The 18,978-nt window shown below is 38.4% G+C and overlaps 1 protein-coding gene across 2 annotated transcripts in view; it reads right to left on the bottom strand.

Annotated features, from left to right (window-relative positions):
- Positions 1-3,250: 3,250 nt before the first annotated feature.
- The window catches only part of LOC121383625 (ankyrin repeat domain-containing protein 24-like), an 82,348-nt gene continuing 66,620 nt past the window's right edge, over positions 3,251-18,978 (bottom strand). For both annotated transcript variants that reach the window (XM_041513721.1, XM_041513727.1), the window contains 4 exons: positions 16,404-17,348; positions 12,103-12,495; positions 10,700-10,765; positions 3,251-9,638 (listed from right to left, as the gene is read on the bottom strand). In XM_041513721.1, coding sequence (XP_041369655.1) covers positions 9,564-9,638; positions 10,700-10,765; positions 12,103-12,495; positions 16,404-17,348 — 1,479 coding nt within the window. In that variant the 3' untranslated portion in view covers positions 3,251-9,563. The remainder of the gene's footprint in view (positions 9,639-10,699; positions 10,766-12,102; positions 12,496-16,403; positions 17,349-18,978) is intronic.

Here is an 18,978-nt window from a genome sequence, read left to right as displayed (position 1 = left end):
CAAAAACATGCCATTGTAAAAAAAACCTGAATATAGTCTAAGGCAAAAAGGTGCTAGGGAGAATTAAAAACTGCACTGTAATCTCCACGGCATTGCCGATTGCCGCGGGCAATTGAAAGGGCTGCCGTATACATTAATAACCAACTTATGCCAATGTGTACAATGAACTACTGCTATAACTAACTATCATGGTCCCTGCAAGTTCGTTATAAGAGGGAAAGAAATGATGTTAATTACATTAACATGCAGTATATTTTGCTTCATACACTTTTAAGATTTGTTTTTCTTTTGATTGGAAAGTAATAAACAATTTTTTCATGTTTTAAGTTACACTCAGATAAAATTTAATATAAACAATCTTAAAATATAAGAGAATTAAATAAGAGTATTATTTACGAAGGATGAAAATGGTTTGGACTAAAAAGGGTACTATTTTTTTAATGCTTATAAAAATGTCGACAATGTATGAACAGACCCCAAAAAGTCAAAAACAATTTGAATATCCTCCACAAGATATGCATATGTAAAGTATTGCAATTTAAGAAAAAGAAAACGAATTTGCCAGGTAGAATGAAGGTGATTATGTTTTTACATACGTACAGTAAAACCAATTGAACTGTAAAACCAATTAAACCATCAGTAAACTGGAATTCTCTCAAAAACAGATGTTTTTCAGTCTCGTTTTAAATACCTGTCCAGAATGGAACCTCCCTAAACAGGATACCCCTTAAACTGGACGTTTTACTTGGTCCTATGGGTGTCCGGTTTAGAAGAGTTTCACTGTATGACTTGACAAAACATCCAGTGGCTCTGTATGTAACTCACATGCTATATTATGTGGTTGCTTTTTAACAGGTTTAAATACTCTCTTATGTTGAGGTACTACAAAACCAGAAATATTCACAAGCATTACATATAACAAAAAACACACAACTTAAATAATAAAGAAATAGTCATAAAACAGGTCTTCGAAATATTAAAGTGTTAATACAAGGAAAATAAAATATTTAGGAATATTTTGTTCATGGAAATGGTGATTTACACACAACTGTGTGAAGTTCTGAAGTTTGACTTCACAATCCTATTTTCCCTTGAACGTAGTTCTAGTACATGAACACAAACATTTTAAAAACTAAAGATATTTTTAATTTCAGTCTCAAACTGTGAACTCAAACTAAAACAATGTCAAAATTGAACACCTTAGAGCACAAACAATCAAACCTGCATCAAGTGACCACTCCCTTAGGAAGGTGCTTGCTTAACACAAGTGGTTGCTTGAACAGGTTTCACTGTTTGGTGCACAAACTGAGACAATAAAGTATTTCATACAATTAAGTATGAAAATAAAAAATATATATTACAAATCAAGGCCCATATTTTCGAAGCTATGTGTATCTTAGCACTACAATATCGTAAAGCCATCCTAGAAGAAGTTTGTTTTGTTTAATGACACCATAGAGTACATTGATATACTAATCATCGGCTATAGGATGTTAAATATTTGGTAATTTTGACATATAGTTTTAGAGAGGAAACCTGCTACATTTTTCCATTAGTAACAGGTTTTTTTTTTTATACACCATCCCACAGACAGGACAGCACATACCAAGACTTTTGATATACCAGTCGTGGTGCACTGGATGGAATGAGAAATAGACCAATGGGTCCACCGACGGGGATCGATCTCAAACCGACCACGCATCAAGCGAGTGCTTTACTACTGGGCTACGTCCCACCCCAGCCATCATAGTGACACAGCCTAGCTACAACGGTTTACGATATCAACGGTTTACGCATCAACGGTTTATGATATCAACGGTTTACGATATGTTAGTGCAAAGATATAGCTTTGAAAACCTGTAGCCTGGTTGTTATAAAATGGAATGTGGGTATAATGCTGTATACACATCAACTCGGATGGGAAATGTTAAAAGGAACACAACCACTTTGGAATGTTGTACACATATACAGTGAAACGTCTCAAAACGGGACCTTCTGTAAACCGGAATTCCTTCAAAACCGGTCATTTTTCACGGTCCATTTTTAAAAATTAGTAAAGAACTTAACCTCTCTAAACTGGATACCTCTTAAAAGCGGACATTTTACCTGGTCCCGAGGGTGTCCGGTTTAGAAGGGTTTCACTGTATATGTTAGTATTTTGTGCAAATACCTGACTACAACTTCAGTTGCAACTAAATTCTGCCATTAATCAATAGAAAATCATCCTTAAGTGGCTGCAAACATCTTTGTTAGTTCTAGTGAGATATTTGCACAGAAATATAAAAAAATTTTTTTATCGTTATGTCAAACAACAGTGCTTAACAAGAACTCCATACAAATTTTCAACAGCCAATCAAAAATAGTTATTTTTCAATGACATTTGTGCTTTAAAGGGAGAGACCCTACTTTTTAAACACTAAGGCATATTTTTCACCTAAACTCTAGTTTCAACCTGTAAAAATGGACACCAAGTTTGATTAATTTACAAACCTGTAACAAATTTAGATACAACCGAGTGAAACAAGAGTCTGTGACGTTGAAATATCCTTAAAAATAGACTAAAACACGACTCCGTAACAGTTATTTCTCAGACGCACGTGCGTTTTTAAAAATATAAAAAAATGCATTTTGTGGTATTAGAAACACCAGGATGACCAGAAACACTTCGGTTGTACTGGAGTGTAACAAGAGTCTGTGATGTTGAAATACCCTTAAAATAAGACTAAAACGCGACTCCATAAACCGTTACTTCTCAGACGCAGGTGCGTTTTTAAAAATATGAAAAATGCATTTTGTGGTATTAGAAACACCAGGATGATCAGAAACACTTCGGTTATACAGAAATAGATAATGTCATGTTTGATTTCAGTGATCATAAACGGCTTTAATAGTGAAAAATATGTCTTAGTGTTTAAAAACTTGAGTCTGTCCCTTTAAGCTTGAGGTTAGGATAAGTCTTATAAAAAGTATGAACAGTAACCTAAAACTGAACAAAGTTATGATTATGCTCCTTTAAAGGCATACTGTCACAGATTTACGGACCTTATTTCTCTAAAAATAGATAATAAATAAAAATTACATTAATTATTGTTAACCAAATCTAACTATCGCATCACCTTAACTGAACCATGATGGAGTGAAATCCATGTCATCCCTCTTGGCAATTTTAGTTTTTGAATTATGGACCATTGCCATAATTCAATTATTTTTACAAAATGTCATTAATAAATGGAGTATAGTGGTTATGAAGTTGGTTGAATAAAGTACATTTAGGGACAAATCAAATTATTTTTGTTCAGGTAATACTTTGTTAGACCATTAAATAGGTCAGTGGTCTGTGACAATATGCCTTTAAATAAGAACCATTTTGTTCTGAGCTAAAATCATTATTAAAAAACAACAACACAGTGTTATATTACTAGTAGTAAAATAAAGTGTGAACATGGTCAAATTAACAACTTTCATGAGACATTATGGAATGATTGAATGTCTTTAATAAATGTTCAATAATATAAAAATAAACTGTATTTATTAGGAGTAAAAGGCAATGTCTTAAAAATTCACATATAAACTGTTAAACAATAACAATAAAATTGTATCTCAAATCGAGCATGTAGCTATAAAAAATACTATTTTGAATGAAGCTAATGCACACTAACACAATGTAATTAGTAACAGATCGGAGACCCGTTCCACAAAGAAATCTTAGAGGTAAGATCACCTTAAATGCATAAGCTAGTTATGCACCTACAGTGATCTTAGCACTAAGATTGCTTTGTGGAACGGGTCCCTGACCTATATTTGTCATGTTTTGATTGCGATTTCTATGATTTTGATTTCTTAGCTTGTCGTAAAAATCTATTTTTCATAAACTTATTTTTCATCACTTCTTAAGGTTTGAAATAATGATTTAAAAATAAAAAATAAATAAAAAATAAAAATAATGTTTTGATTGCAATTTCTATGCTTTTGATTTTTTAGCTTGATGTAAAAAATCTATTTTCAATAAAATAATTTTTCCTAACTTCTCAGGGTTTGAAATTTATCACCACAATAAAATTCGCTAATGCTGCATGATTTCAAGACCTTCCGTAAATAATGATATTGCCCTAAATCGGTCCCACCGGTCCGATCAAAAGTGATATTGCCCTGGAGATTTAACCAATGAAAATAAAGAAGAGAAAAAATTCTATCTAATTAATGATTAGGTAACGTAATGCTAATTTTAATGTAAACAACCACAAACTTGTGACAAAACGCTTTGCTGTCCTTCCACAAAAAGATAACACCTTTAGTTCCGAAAATACCACGCAGACAAGGTCAGTACTCGTCAAATTTTGTAAGGAGTATCTTGCAGATTTAGAAACGTACATTATACCGGTACATCAAAATGCAGTCGGATTCGGCACTCCCTGGATTTTGTGTTACAAATAAAGAATGCATCTGGAGGTAATTGGTAACTGTTCAGCATAAATGTATGTTCAGATTTATCATACTTTGTTTTTTATTTTGTTATTAATATGATTTTGAAATTCTTGCAGGTCATAGCATCTCTAATTTAATTTTTGTCTTGGTAATGTTTCAACTGTTTATTTCCGTATTCCTTTGCTTGTCATACAACATCATAGGATTACATGTCGTAATTACCCGGTAAATATTGTCTGTTAGAACACATTGCGGGAAATATAAGTATTTTGATTCTGATAAACAAAGCAGGAATGTACGAGTCTTATGTATGTCATTATGTAATAAAACAATTATTGACCATATTTCGAGCAATATTAGGTTTTATCATCCCTTAAAGTCTTTTGTAGGAGATATTGCTGGCACTATAATTTGTGATATCTCCTGCGATATTCTCCAAGGAGATATTGCTTCTTTTTGTTACGTCACTGTGTATGTTTCAGTGCTAAACCTATAATTAGTGATGTCACGCCACCGTCGTTCTGCTATTTAGCGAGTCTACCGCTGTCAAATATAGTGACATTCAACCCACATTACTGACATTACTTACAATTGTTGCAAATGAAAAGAATGATAATGGATGATAAAAAGAATACTCCCCTCTTGTCTTGTCATATCATAATTTATCAGCACTCGTTGATAAAAGTATAAAAATCCTCAGCAAGCCTGGGATTTCATACTTTTATCAACTCGTGCTGATAAATTATATCACAAGACATGATGGGAGTATCCTCTATTTATGGACCTAACAAATTGTCACTCAACTTGTATATCTAAAGCTATTTCATATACCCGTTCTGTCTGTAGATAAGTGCACATAAAAGAGATATTGCTGCTCCTTGGTACATGTAGCCTATATGGTGGCTGAAGGTTTCATATTTTACTAAATAGAAAAGTAGTTTAAAATGTGTTGAGGTGCTGTAAAATCTTTCTTTCCTTTGTGTTAGAATGGTTTGGGGTTTTTGTTTTGTTTTTTTGTTTAGAAATCTTAATTCTGCTATCCATATTTCCAAGTTGAATTACCGTACATGTAGGTATATTCTATGTTCCTAATAACAAATAATTTTCAGATACCATAGCAGAAGATATATGGCATCTTTAAAAACTACCTTCATTGTCATTCAGATATAGTCACCTTTTAAAACAGAAAAGCTTTTTAAACCAGGGCCGTGCCTGGATCAAAATCCTAGGGGGGTGGACACTACTTTTTATAAACAAATGAATCACTATACAAATTAAACCCTCAAGATTCACACATGCTTCAAAAGGCCCTAAATTTGAAGGGTTGCCCTAAAAAGTCCCTATTTTGATGATCTAGCCATAAAAAGCCCTATATTTTATGGGCAAGCTCACAAAAGACCCCATACATTGGGCCATAATATCCCTGAAATCATTAGACATTTTTCTTCTTCCGGAAACATTAAATAAATTGCCAAAACTACATCGATCTACTTTCATTTGTTGATCTCTGTGCTCGCTCAAACATTGGTGTGTAAACAAAGCTAAAATGATACCAACGATTCATTAGTAAAACATCATCAATGTTCGGTATTGTTCATAGAAGGATTCATTCGTAACTTTTGGGGAGCACTTGATTGGTCATTCTAAAATGAAACAAGTTTTTAAAATACTAATCAAGAGTCTTAATCTCAGTGCAAACTAAATAAAAACGGAATATTATAAAATGATCTGAACTGAATCAGACATTTATGCTTATGTGGATTCTACATATTTATGTTTATGTAAATGTGTAGGACCATTCCCGTTATTTTGTCGAGAGTGGAGGTCATTGCAAATGGCGGACAGCAAAGTTTTAGTCCCTACATTTTACTTACATTGACCCTAAAAAGCCTCTAAATTTAGGTTTGAAATTTTTGTATGATGCTATTTTCTAGAGTAAAAGAAAAGAAAAAAAGGTGAGATTCTCAGGATGGGCAACTGCCCCCCCCCCCCCCCCACGCCTCCAGAGGGTACGGCCCTGTAAACAGCCATATAAATTTAGCCTACATTCTTAAAATTGATTGTTATAAAACTAGAAAATGTTAACAGCATTAGTAAATTAGGTATAAAATTCCATGACATTCCCCTGATTGTTTCTCAGTTTATAAAAATTCCCCATTGTTGATCCATTTCACGACAATGACTTGCCCACTGTGCAGACATCATTGATAAGGTACATGTGATACACCCTCCCACAATCAGACTTAAAGGCAGAGCCACACAGCAGTTATCGCTCTTAACATCAGCAGGGTTTTATTTCTAAAATTCGATTCGACGCCCATGGCTTTAACTTTAGGAATTTTTGTGTCATTTTACAAATGCAAAGAGGGAAATTTTCATCTTATTAAACCCAACTAGATTTTAAAATAGTAATACTACACATATACATGTACTTGTATTTATTCAAATTAATATATCTATTTTGTGTTATGAAATGTTTTGGGTGAGTGAAGGGGTGTTTGTCAAGTGTTACATATCAATTTCAAAATACATCTGTATATATAATAATCAACAAAAGGAATCTCTACATTCAGTGTAGGAATGTTTTAGTCCAAAATTGGGAATAAAAAACGACATAGCCTTTTGTGAATGGTGGGGAATGATGCCGATCTAGAAACATGGTTGATAACACCTCGTGAGTCACACAGACATACATGTAGGTGTACGCACTCCAATTTTTATAACAGGAGAGGCTAATGTTTGCCTGAATTAAAAAAAAAGAAGCCCAAATCAGAATTAGAACATTGATTCATATTAGCATTACTGGCAAAACAGCTATATGGGGGTTGCAAACGAATCGCCAAGCATTTGTACATCGATTACAACTAATATTGTCAGTAGAATGATGGACTTTGCACTTGGTCCTGGAAATTTGAAAATATGTCATTAGTTTCATAAAGGATGACTGCTAACATTTTCTGAACTTTCTTTTCGCGTTCCTATAGTCACGGGTTCGAACAATTGATCTGCCCCAAAGTCAGGATCCAATCATCACAGAGATCCTTTAGTTTACCGATAGTGCGCATATGTGGCATAAATTTATTGCTTTACCAGAGTTTAGCAGAAAAAGCACTCAATAATAGGGTTTTATTTTATGCCCAACATTAAAATAATTTCAATACAGTGATAGCAGCCCGATTACATGTGAATGTAAGCAAAAAAAAAGAAAAGAAAATTACATCCCCCCCCCCCCCCTGCACAAAACGGTAACCTCTGAAGGATGTTGCCGCTAACAACGGGTGTTACTCGTCAAATAGGTATTATGTTTTAACAGGTATTGTTAACATTATTTGCTTTATAATATTTTAATATTGTGCAATGGTAAGAAAATTAATTTTGATGATCTGTTCCTCCCATATTTCACTTATTTTTCTTCTATTTGAATTATGATCCACTGTTACCCCCATGTGAAATGGTCCTGGAATTTTGGAAAAATGTCTTGGAAATGTTGTGGAAATGTCCTGGTGTGTGTATATTCATCCTCAGCCACCAATCTACCATAAACCAGTTTTGCTGACATTTTAAACAGCTAGCAGTATCAAAAATGGAACAACGTTTACAAAAATTCAATTGTAAATCAAAATATTGGTAACAAGGGCTACCTAAAGTCTGTCTCATCTTTCTATAAAGATGGGTTTTTTTTGTAAATAATTTTGGTTTTATTGGACGTAAGAAGAAAAGTAAAGGTGTTTGAGAAATAAATATAAAAATACTATTTTTGGGTCCAATTTTGAAAACAATCGGCTCAGAAATAAATAACTTGTAGTAAATTCCATAGTATGAAAAAAGGTCTATAAGTGGTTGAAGAAAGTGGTTCAGAACAAATTGGAGGTATTTATTATCAGGCACTATTTCGTTAAGATCGGTTGCTGTGTGACCCTATTTAAAGCCAGTCTAGGACCTAATTCACAAAGCTCTCTTAGGCTCTGTTAGACAACAAAGCATCCTCTTTGCAAGTATTTTAGCATTGCACTGCGAGATCGCAAAGTTGTGAGAGTTTCGTGAATTTGGACCCTGGACTCATATTCACAAAACATTGTACGTCTAGTGTTACACATAAACGTAAATCTATGACTGAAGAGCTATTCACGAAACAACGTAAACGTAAGTTACGTGTAAAGTTGGACGTAAATATAAGAGTGCCTCCGGTTACAATTAATGCTGCACGTAAGTCATGTACATATAATGAATCAAGCACGATCGCCGTTATTTACTATTATTTGCGGGAAATGGGTGCATTTCCAATAACTGAACGGATATTTTTGAGTTACCTTTTTCTTTTAAAAAAATGTCCTAAAGTTCGTACCAAAATGCCATGGTTTGCCATTCGCGATATTGTTGTTGGCAGACGACAAACAAAATTGTGTTTTGTGCATTTGTTATTTACCCGGTAGACGTTTTTCTAATTTGTTATTTTAATTTCTCCCGTGAGCGAGTTAAAATCGTAGATTTACGTCCAACCAAGTTACGTTTACGACAGTCTTAGAGAATACTGTGCTCCTTGCACGTAAAAGTAAATCTACGGCAGACATAAGTGCTAGCTGTAGACGTAACTTTACACCTTTTCGTAAATATGGGTCCTGGTCTGTACTAAATAATATGCCATTGTAGGATTGAACACGTAGTGATATGAGACCAGTTAATTCATTCCTTATTCAACATCCTCAAACAAAGCTTCACTACCATATTCCCTCCTTTATCACAGGCACCGCAATGGCGACTTCCTTCAAACAGTTTTCATGGGGTTATCATTTGTTAGTCGCAACAGAGATCCAGTAATACAAATGCACACAGAGAAACAGCCATTTTGTTTTCAATCGTTTACAGCAGGCTGTGATGTCATGGTTCGGTTGAGTGCAGTCCTGGGTTCAATGCTGCTTATAAAACTTTTTAAAAGTGCACACTATTAAAGTCTGAACAGCTAGATCTGTGTGGCGATGCCGATGTGAAATCTGCACACTTGGTGAGAGTCCGAATCAAGATGTTGTCAGTCTGAACGGCTACAGACAGATTTTATGGTTTATAGTCTCCAGACACAGTAGGAAGTGGAGACTGTGGAAGTTTTCTGAGCACAGAGCCAGATTTGTGATCGATGAGTACTAACAGAACTGTTCCATACTTCTCAGCTCAATGATCTGATGCAAAGCTTCCTTCACATTCGAGTCCATGTGTCCCTGAAGGAAAAAACAAAACAGATACAGTAAAGTACACTTATAACGAACATGCTTATAACGAACATGCTTATAACGAACATGCTTATAACGTACATGCTTATAACGAACATGCTTATAACGAACATGCTTATAACGTACATGCTTATAACGAACATGCTTATAAGGAACATGCTTATAACGAACATGCTTATAACGAACTAATGCATAGAACACACTGATCATAAAGATCCGTTTTATCTCCCTATACATTAATAACCAACTTGTACAAATGTGTACAATGAACGTAACTTATGTAAATGGGTACAACAAATTACTGCTATAACGAACTAACTATCATGGTCTCTTCAGGTTCATTATAAGAGTACTTTACTGTATACCTCAAACATTATGGGCCAACTTATCTTACACTATAAATATTTACAATGTTAAAACTGTCTTAAAGTTAGTAATTGTGGTCCCAAAACAACACCCTAATTCACAAGCTGTCCCATTTTTCTTTGGTGTTTTATTAAAACCAAACGGTTTATGCAATAGCTTTGTTTAACGACACCACTAGAGCACATTGATTAATTAATCATCGGCTATTGGATGTCAAGCATTTGGGAATTCTGACACAGTCATCAGAGAAAATCCGCTACATTTTTCCTAATGCAGAAAGGGATCTTTTATATGCACTTTCCCTAACAGGAAAGCACATACCACGGCCTTTGACCAGTTGTGGTGCACTAGTTGGAATGTGAAAAAAAGCCCAGTCAGTTGAATGGATCCACCGAGGTGGTTCGATCTGGCAACGCAAGCATCTAAGCAAGCACTCAACCGACTGAGCTAAATCCGGCCTTTCCATCTTAATAAGATGAAATCTTATTTTACTAATCATCAAGCTAGATGGACTGTATTTACTTGCACTTGTTTGTGGATGGGAGATTTAAAAAAAAAATCCATGTCGACCTGTCTGAGAACGAGACCCAAATCTCGGCCCTCACGAAAAACATTTTGACCCTCGGGTTGGAACTGCCGTATCTATACCTCACAACGCTGATAGATTCTATTAATATGTTTACCTGTACAGCACTAATGAGGTGTGTTCGGTAAGCTCCTACAACATCCTTGTGGTTGTCATCGAATTCCTGAAAAGAATTTTCAACAAATTATCATAAAATATCCTTAAAATTGTGTGTGTGTTTTTAAATTCTGAAATAAACAGACTGTAATTTCAACTGTTTCCACCTTTTCTTCAGTTGTTCCTCTACCTCTGATATAAAGTTATACATACACGTGTCGGACATTTCTAGTAGCCCAAAATCCTATACCTAAACAAAGTCAAAGACAAGTAAAAAAAGTAAAGTTTGTTTTATTTAACGACACCACTAGAGCACATTGATTTTTTATCTTATCATCGGCTATTGGACATCAAACATATGGTCATTCTGACACTGTTTTTTAAAGGTAACCCGCTGTCGCCACATAGGATACTCTTTTACGACAGGCTGCAAGGGATCTTTTATTTGCGCTTCCCACAGGCAGGATAGCACAAACCATGGCCTTTGTTGAACCAGTTATGGATCACTGGTCAGTGCAAGTGGTTTATACCTACCCATTGAGCCTTGTGGAGCACTCACTCAGGGTTTGGAGTCGGTATCTGGATTAAAAATGCCATGCCTCGACTGGGATCCGAACCCAGTACCTACCAGTCTGTAGACTGATGGCCTAACCATGACGCAACCGAGGCCGGTCAAAGACAAATAATGTAAATACATGCATCTGGCATTTATAGCAGCTGAAATTCAAATACTTCAACCATATTAAATTTTGGGTTTCACCATGGAAAAATATTCCTAAAAAAATAGCAAAAGTATACCTATATTTAACTAAATTCAATCCTATTTTCAGAGGGTACTTAAATCACTTAAAGAAGAAAAATAATGTTTAATTTAAAATATGTAAAAATAAAATATTCGGGGTGTATACCACCAAATTAAATGCCATAGATGACAATAGTAACATACATATATGTGACTAAAACTGCTACATGCAGCATTTCAATCAATATATAAACACCATGGACTATTAAATGTCGGGTACTCGGGTCCGGGTCGAGTTTAACCCCTGAGTAATTTACTACAAGTTATTTATGTCTAAGCCGATTGACTTGTAAATTGAACACAAAAATGGCATATTTCTGTTATTTCCAAAACACTTTTGTTTTTCTTCTAATGTCAAATGAAACTGAAATTATTTACAAAAAATATGTTTACAGAATGATGGGACGGACATTAGGGTAAATGTCGGGTACTCAGGTCCAGGCCCAGTTTAACCCCAGTGTACTTAGAGTCCAATATTTTGGACTCGTGGAGGTCCTACTGAAGTTTTATTTAACGACGCACTCAACACATTTTATTTACGGTTATATGGCGTCAGACATATGGTTAAGGACCACACAGATATACTGACAATAAATCCTTACCGCTAGCTGCCTCTGCAAGCAAGTCATTTGTTCCTGAAGACTCCGCACCTGCTCGTCTTTCTGTGCTATCACAGTCGACTGCAGCGTTACGTCGACGTCAGCCTCACCATGCTGCTGCTGCTGTCGTTGGCGCTGTGTGTGATCGAGCTCCTGCTGCAGCTGTCCCACCTCCTCCTCCAGCAGGGCGTTTGCCTTGGACAGTTCCAGCACAGTCAGGTCGAGCTGCTCCTTCTCGTAGCCGAGGTTAGTGTTCTCGCGGACCAGGTCCTTGGTGTCGTGCGCCACATCGTCATCGCCACCCCCACCGCCGGTCGCATCCTCAACACTCACACCCTGGCCATCAAGCAATTCCTGCTCCACTTTCTCCTTTTCCTTGAGTAACTCGGCATAATCCTGTAATGCATGTCAGGTGCAAATCAGTTACATTGTCCAGAGGTTCAAGATGTCAGTTATTGTTGCTTAAATTATTGACTTGAACATTTTTCAGTTAAGTGTTATTAATATGTAACATCCTTCATGACAAATTTACCAAAACATTCATTCACCTGTTCTAGCTGTGTGTAGTCCTGCTGTATGACATGACTCACCTGTTCTAGCTGTGTGTAGTCCTGCTGTATGACATGACTCACCTGTTCTAGCTGTGTGTAGTCCTGCTGTATGACATGACTCACCTGTTCTAGCTGTGTGTAGTCCTGCTGTATGACATGACTCACCTGTTCTAGCTGTGTGTAGTCCTGCTGTATGACATGACTCACCTGTTCTAGCTGTGTGTAGTCTTGCTGTATGACATGACAGGCCTTTCCCCAGGAATTTTTTAAGGCGCTTACATATATAGCATCATTATAACACAAAAATCAAGCCAAAAGAAGTGGGGTAGTGGGTTGAAAACAGTTAAGTGGGTTTTTTTGGTGGGGAGGGGTTAAAACTTTAAAAAAAAATAACCCATCAATTCCCCACCCCCAACAATTTCATAATTTGCGCCATGTTGTTGCTGTTGATTTCAGCGTCGTGTTAAATGCTTGTCACCTCACAGTTTAACATATACATATCTAGCATTATCTAACAAATATGATTATTGTAAACTAATTCAGTGTACGTTTAACTGCAATTTGTATAAATACTGCATGTTCATTTCCTGCGATCGCGATCTCAGTGCGTGCTCTTGACCATAGGTACAAAATTAACAAAGACAAAGGAAATAACGAAACTGCAGTTAGGTATTCATTGATGCAAACAACTATTGTTTTTTTTACACATTTACATCAAGATTTACTTCCGTGTAATCGTATTGTTCATGTCCGCAACGATGTCTCTTGACACGTGGGTGTCAGCTGACTCTGAAGCGTGACGTATATTACGCCGAGAGCTTTCCTCAGTTCAGCCAACGAACGTTCTTCCTAACGTTCGCGAACTATTTGATTGGTGTCCGTCGTGTCCATTTGGTTTAACGTGAAGCGCACAAACCAGTGTAGCGAACGTTTTGTTTTCCCACGGTCTGGCTGAACTCAGCCCTTGGGATAGCCGACATGTCTTTCGGCCCTGAACTGGCATGTTTATTCAAATTGACATGCAGTGTCGGTTTGTTTTTATTACTTTGGTTCAAAGACTTTACAAAATTAAAATAATGGTGACATGTTTTACTCAAGAATTTCACCTTCAAAGATGTTTATTCAATTAATAGGTATTTTCTTTGATTTGTCTTGATGCGTAATTCCCAAGCATACAGACATTATTACAACAAGCAGTTATCTGGCGGATTAGTAGTAGCCGATCACCTGTACCACGTGACCAGCACAAGCCCGCCGACAATTAAAACGCAATCTAATTAAACTTATTATTTACAGACGAAATGTTACCTGGACATTGGGGACTATGCAGTGTTGTTAGTTTTAAATCACTGGCAGGATTCTGCAAGTAAGGTTTTGATTGGTGGACATGAGCTCCAACTGGCTGTCTTTAGATCCACATGTAATAGTGGAGCTAATTTTAATTAGATTGATTAAAACGGTGCGATCAATGGACCTCAAAGTGAACATCAAAAGAATTGCAGAGATACCAAATGGAAGTGTGATAATGTGTGGTGAATGACGTTACGGATCACAGCTCCATTGTTTTGTATACATGTTACAAATTAAGCCGACACGGTTCTGCAGTTAAGGCGCTTACCAGACATGAAGGCGCTTACATGGCTGGCTAAGGGAGCACGGGCCGTGTCGGCTTATCGCTCTAGGGAAACCCCTGCATGACTCACCTGTTCTAGCTGTGTGTAGTCTTGCTGTATGACATGACTCACCTGTTCTAGCTGTGTGTAGTCTTGCTGTAGGATGTGACTCACCTGTTCTAGCTGTGTGTAGTCTTGCTGTATGACATGACTCACCTGTTCTAGCTGTGTGTAGTCTTGCTGTATGACATGACTCACCTGTTCTAGCTGTGTGTAGTCTTGCTGTAGGATGTGACTCACCTGTTCTAGCTGTGTGTAGTCTTGCTGTAGGATGTGACTCACCTGTTCTAGCTGTGTGTAGTCTTGCTGTATGACATGACTCACCTGTTCTAGCTGTGTGTAGTCTTGCTGTATGACATGACTCACCTGTTCTAGCTGTGTGTAGTCTTGCTGTAGGATGTGACTCACCTGTTCTAGCTGTGTGTAGTCCTGCTGTATGACACGACTCACCTGTTCTAGCTGTGTGTAGTCTTGCTGTAGGATGTGACTCACCTGTTCTAGCTGTGTGTAGTCCTGCTGTATGACATGACTCACCTGTTCTAGCTGTGTGTAGTCTTGCTGTATGACATGACTCACCTGTTCTAGCTGTGTGTAGTCTTGCTGCAGGACGTGACTCATCTGTTCTAGTTGTGTGTTGTCTTGTAGGACGTGACTCACCTGTTCTAGCTGTGTGTAGTCTTGCTGTAGGACATGACTCATCTGTTCTAGCTGTGTGTAGTCTTGCTGTATGACATGACTCACCTGTTCTAGCTGTGTGTAGTCTTGCTGTAGGACATGACTCACTTTGTGACTTACCTGTTCTAGCAGTGTGTAGTCTTGCTGTAGGACATGACTCACTTTGGGACTCACCTGTTCTAGCTGTGTGTAGTCTAGCTGTAGGACATGACTCACTTTGTGATGTACCTGTTCTAGCAGTGTGTAGTCTTGCTGTAGGACATGACTCACTTTGTGACTTACCTGTTCAAGCTGTGAGTAGTCTTGCTGTAGGACTTGACTCACTTTGTGACTCACCTGTTCTAGCTGCAAGTAGTCTTGCTGTAGGACTTGACTCACTTTGTGACTCACCTGTTCTAGCTGTATGTAGTCTTGCTGTAGGATGAGACTCACCTGTTCTAGCTGTGTGTAGTCTTGCTGTAGGACATGACTCACTTTGGGACTTACCTGTTCAAGCTGTGAGTAGTCTTGCTGTAGGACTTGACTCACTTTGTGACTCACCTGTTCTAGCTGCAAGTAGTCTTGCTGTAGGACTTGACTCACTTTGTGACTCACCTGTTCTAGCTGTATGTAGTTTTGCTGTAGGATGAGACTCACCTGTTCTAGCTGTGTGTAGTCTTGCTGTATGACATGACTCACCTATTCTAGCTGTGTGTAGTCTTGCTGCAGGACGTGACTCATCTGTTCTAGTTGTGTGTAGTCTTGTAGGACGTGACTCACCTGTTCTAGCTGTGTGTAGTCTTGCTGTAGGACATGACTCATCTGTTCTAGCTGTGTGTAGTCTTGCTGTATGACATGACTCACCTGTTCTAGCTGTGTGTAGTCTTGCTGTAGGACATGACTCACTTTGTGACTTACCTGTTCTAGCAGTGTGTAGTCTTGCTGTAGGACATGACTCACTTTGGGACTCACCTGTTCTAGCTGTGTGTAGTCTAGCTGTAGGACATGACTCACTTTGTGATGTACCTGTTCTAGCAGTGTGTAGTCTTGCTGTAGGACATGACTCACTTTGTGACTTACCTGTTCAAGCTGTGAGTAGTCTTGCTGTAGGACTTGACTCACTTTGTGACTCACCTGTTCTAGCTGCAAGTAGTCTTGCTGTAGGACTTGACTCACTTTGTGACTCACCTGTTCTAGCTGTATGTAGTCTTGCTGTAGGATGAGACTCACCTGTTCTAGCTGTGTGTAGTCTTGCTGTAGGACATGACTCACTTTGCGATTTACCTGTTCCAGCTGTGTGTAGTCTTGTTGCAGGACGTGACTAACCTGTTCTAGCTGTGTGTAGTCTTGCTGCAGGACATGACTCACCTGTTATTGCTGTGTGTAGTCTTGCTGTAGGACGTGACTGACTCACTTTGTGACTCACCTGTTCTAGCTGCGAGTAGTCTTGCTGTAGGACATCGTGCTGCTGCAACAATGTCTCCACATCGTCGGCCTCCGTCTGCAGCTTGTCCCTCTCAGTGCTGAGTGCAGCCACCTGCTCCTGCAGACTCTGCACCTCCTCCACCAGTATCTCCTGGTCATGCTGCAGCCGTGACCACTCCGTGGTCAGCTCGTCCAGCTGCTGCTTCAGTCCATCGCGCTCCTCCAGGAGCCGGCTAAACTCGCCCACCTTGCCCGACAGGCTGACGGCCGTGGTAAGCCGGGCGCTGGCCTCCTTCTCCTTGTCCACCTGCTTCAGTCGGTCTTGCATCTTCTCCAGCTCGTGGACCAGCTTCTTGAGGTCATCGTGCAGTGCGTTGCCGTCACTCAGCAGGAACTCGTTCTCCTTCACCAGCTCCTCCTTCTCCTGGACCGTGCGCTCCAGCTCCTCCTGCAGCCGCTCCTTCTCATTCTGCAGCGCATCATAGTCCGTCTGCAGGTTGTCGCCCGCCTTCAGGATCGCGTCGAACGTCGTCCTCAGTTTGTCCAGCTCATCCGTCAGCAGGGAACACTGGTCAGTGAGCTGTTCGTTCTGGGCCTGCAGGAACGCCACATTAGCTGCTTCCGTTGTCTTGCTGCCCTCGGGCTTCACGCCGCTGATACCGCTGTCCCCACTGTCGCCGTCGGCACTGCTGCATCGTTCGTGCTCTGCGTGCTGCTGCTGCTCCACAGACTCCAGCTTGCTCCTCATCACCTCCAGCTCTGCTGTGAGTTTCCGGTTCTCTTCAAGCAGGTCCTCGTGGCCTGTGGAGTCAGCAGACTGCTGCTGGCTGGTGTCTAGTTTGGTCTTCAGGTCCTCCAATTGCTCTTTCAGACTCTTGTTCTCCACCACCAGCCCCTCATGGTTGATGGCGTCTGCGAGCTGCTCAAACTGACTGCCTTCTTTAGCCTACAACACACAGCAGTGACATATTGTTTAAATATACAGTGAAACCTCTCAAAAACCGGACCCTCTGTATACCGGAATTCTCCTTAAAGCCTGGACATTTTTCACGGTCCTTTTTTTTTTTAAATCAGTACAGAACTTAACCTCTGTAAACAGAATACCTTTTAAAACATTTTACTTGTTCCTGAGGGTGTCCAGTCAACAAAAGTCTGTTTTAAGTGCATTTCTCTATATAACTATAGTAAGCTTGATTTTCTGCCCTGGAAAAGAATTAAAGACCTGATATTAAAAACATTAGACATTTAAACCATCTACCGACAGTTACATAAATATGAAGACTATTTGGTCATAGCATTTGTAAAAGTGGAGAAGATGCTTTTTAAAACTGGCTTCGTTGTCTCCTTTTGGGCCCCAATTTTCAAGTCTGGGGGAGTCAGGTTGACCAAATTCATAAATTTGTTTCACTAAGTGCCAAGGAAGCTTCTAATAAATCTTTATGGAAATGGTCTAGTAATGGTCTGGAATTTCAAAAGTGCTCTAAAAACACTTTCGATGGCATGTTTTAGTACAATATGCCCCCATGCTAAAAGTGTCTGGCATCATAGCCAATAAAAACAAGCCACTGCTATCTACTTAATATTTAGAACTTTAGGCTCATTTTCAAATTCATAACAGGATCACACGAGAACAGGGGTACATGTAAGTTCAGTCAACCACTTGTTAATAACCTCCGCTAGACTGGTTTATGCAATTCAAAGTAAACCACATGGCCACATCGGGAACCAATCAAATAGGTCGCGAATGTTAGTGAAACGTTTGCTGGCTGAACTTAGGCTGGAACCGGAAGTTTCATACATGTGCCTCGATCAGCCATCAGTGATATGTGGATTATTAAACAAAGGCTTGTTTGTTGTGCTTAATTAGCATATAACAAGTTGCCCACTTTTCCAGCATACCAAGGGCCTCTATAACACCACAGAGTCTATTTGAACAAATACACACACATTGTGAAGCTATTGATAGGCCAATTCACAAGGTTACAGTTGTCGTGTCGCCAAGCAAGTTTATAAAGTCGGTGTTTGTTTGTTGGCGCATATCCTATTTGTTTGTAAAAACAACTCAACAGATTTCAAAGAATGGAAACAACTTTTCATTATAATAGTAAGTAAATACATGTATTTTAATATTTAATACTTTATCTGTAAGATGGAACATTTTGTTCAATGAGCACCGTTCCAAATGTATTGAACTGTTTAATCATTACGAGGTCGATACGATATGAGATCGGATTTCCATATAAACATTTTGTCTGTTTTTTTACTTTTCTCTTTGAATCGGCTATAAGTCAAGCCCCCAACTAATTTTTTTATAACATTTTGATGCTAAAAACTTGACTTATAGGTGAGTATATACAGTAAAATTTTCGTCTGTTTGAAAAACATCTGCTGACAATAACCTCCTCACCCAGGCATACAGTTTGAACATTCGTGAACGGCACCTTATTGATGGCTGCTTCACCTTCTGACTACTGCAGGCGAGATATCTCGCCTGATGTCACGCTAGTCGACATGCTGTACACTGTATACAGTGCATTTCCCAATTCATATTTCCCATGGTTCTGCACACGGCACTC

The sequence above is a fragment of the Gigantopelta aegis genome, chromosome 2 (assembly GCF_016097555.1).
Source record: "Gigantopelta aegis isolate Gae_Host chromosome 2, Gae_host_genome, whole genome shotgun sequence".
In the NCBI taxonomy this organism is placed as follows: Eukaryota; Metazoa; Mollusca; class Gastropoda; order Neomphalida; family Peltospiridae; genus Gigantopelta; species Gigantopelta aegis.
The sequence above is the reverse complement of the archived record's forward strand: the minus strand, read 5'-3'. Positions and strand labels throughout refer to the sequence as shown.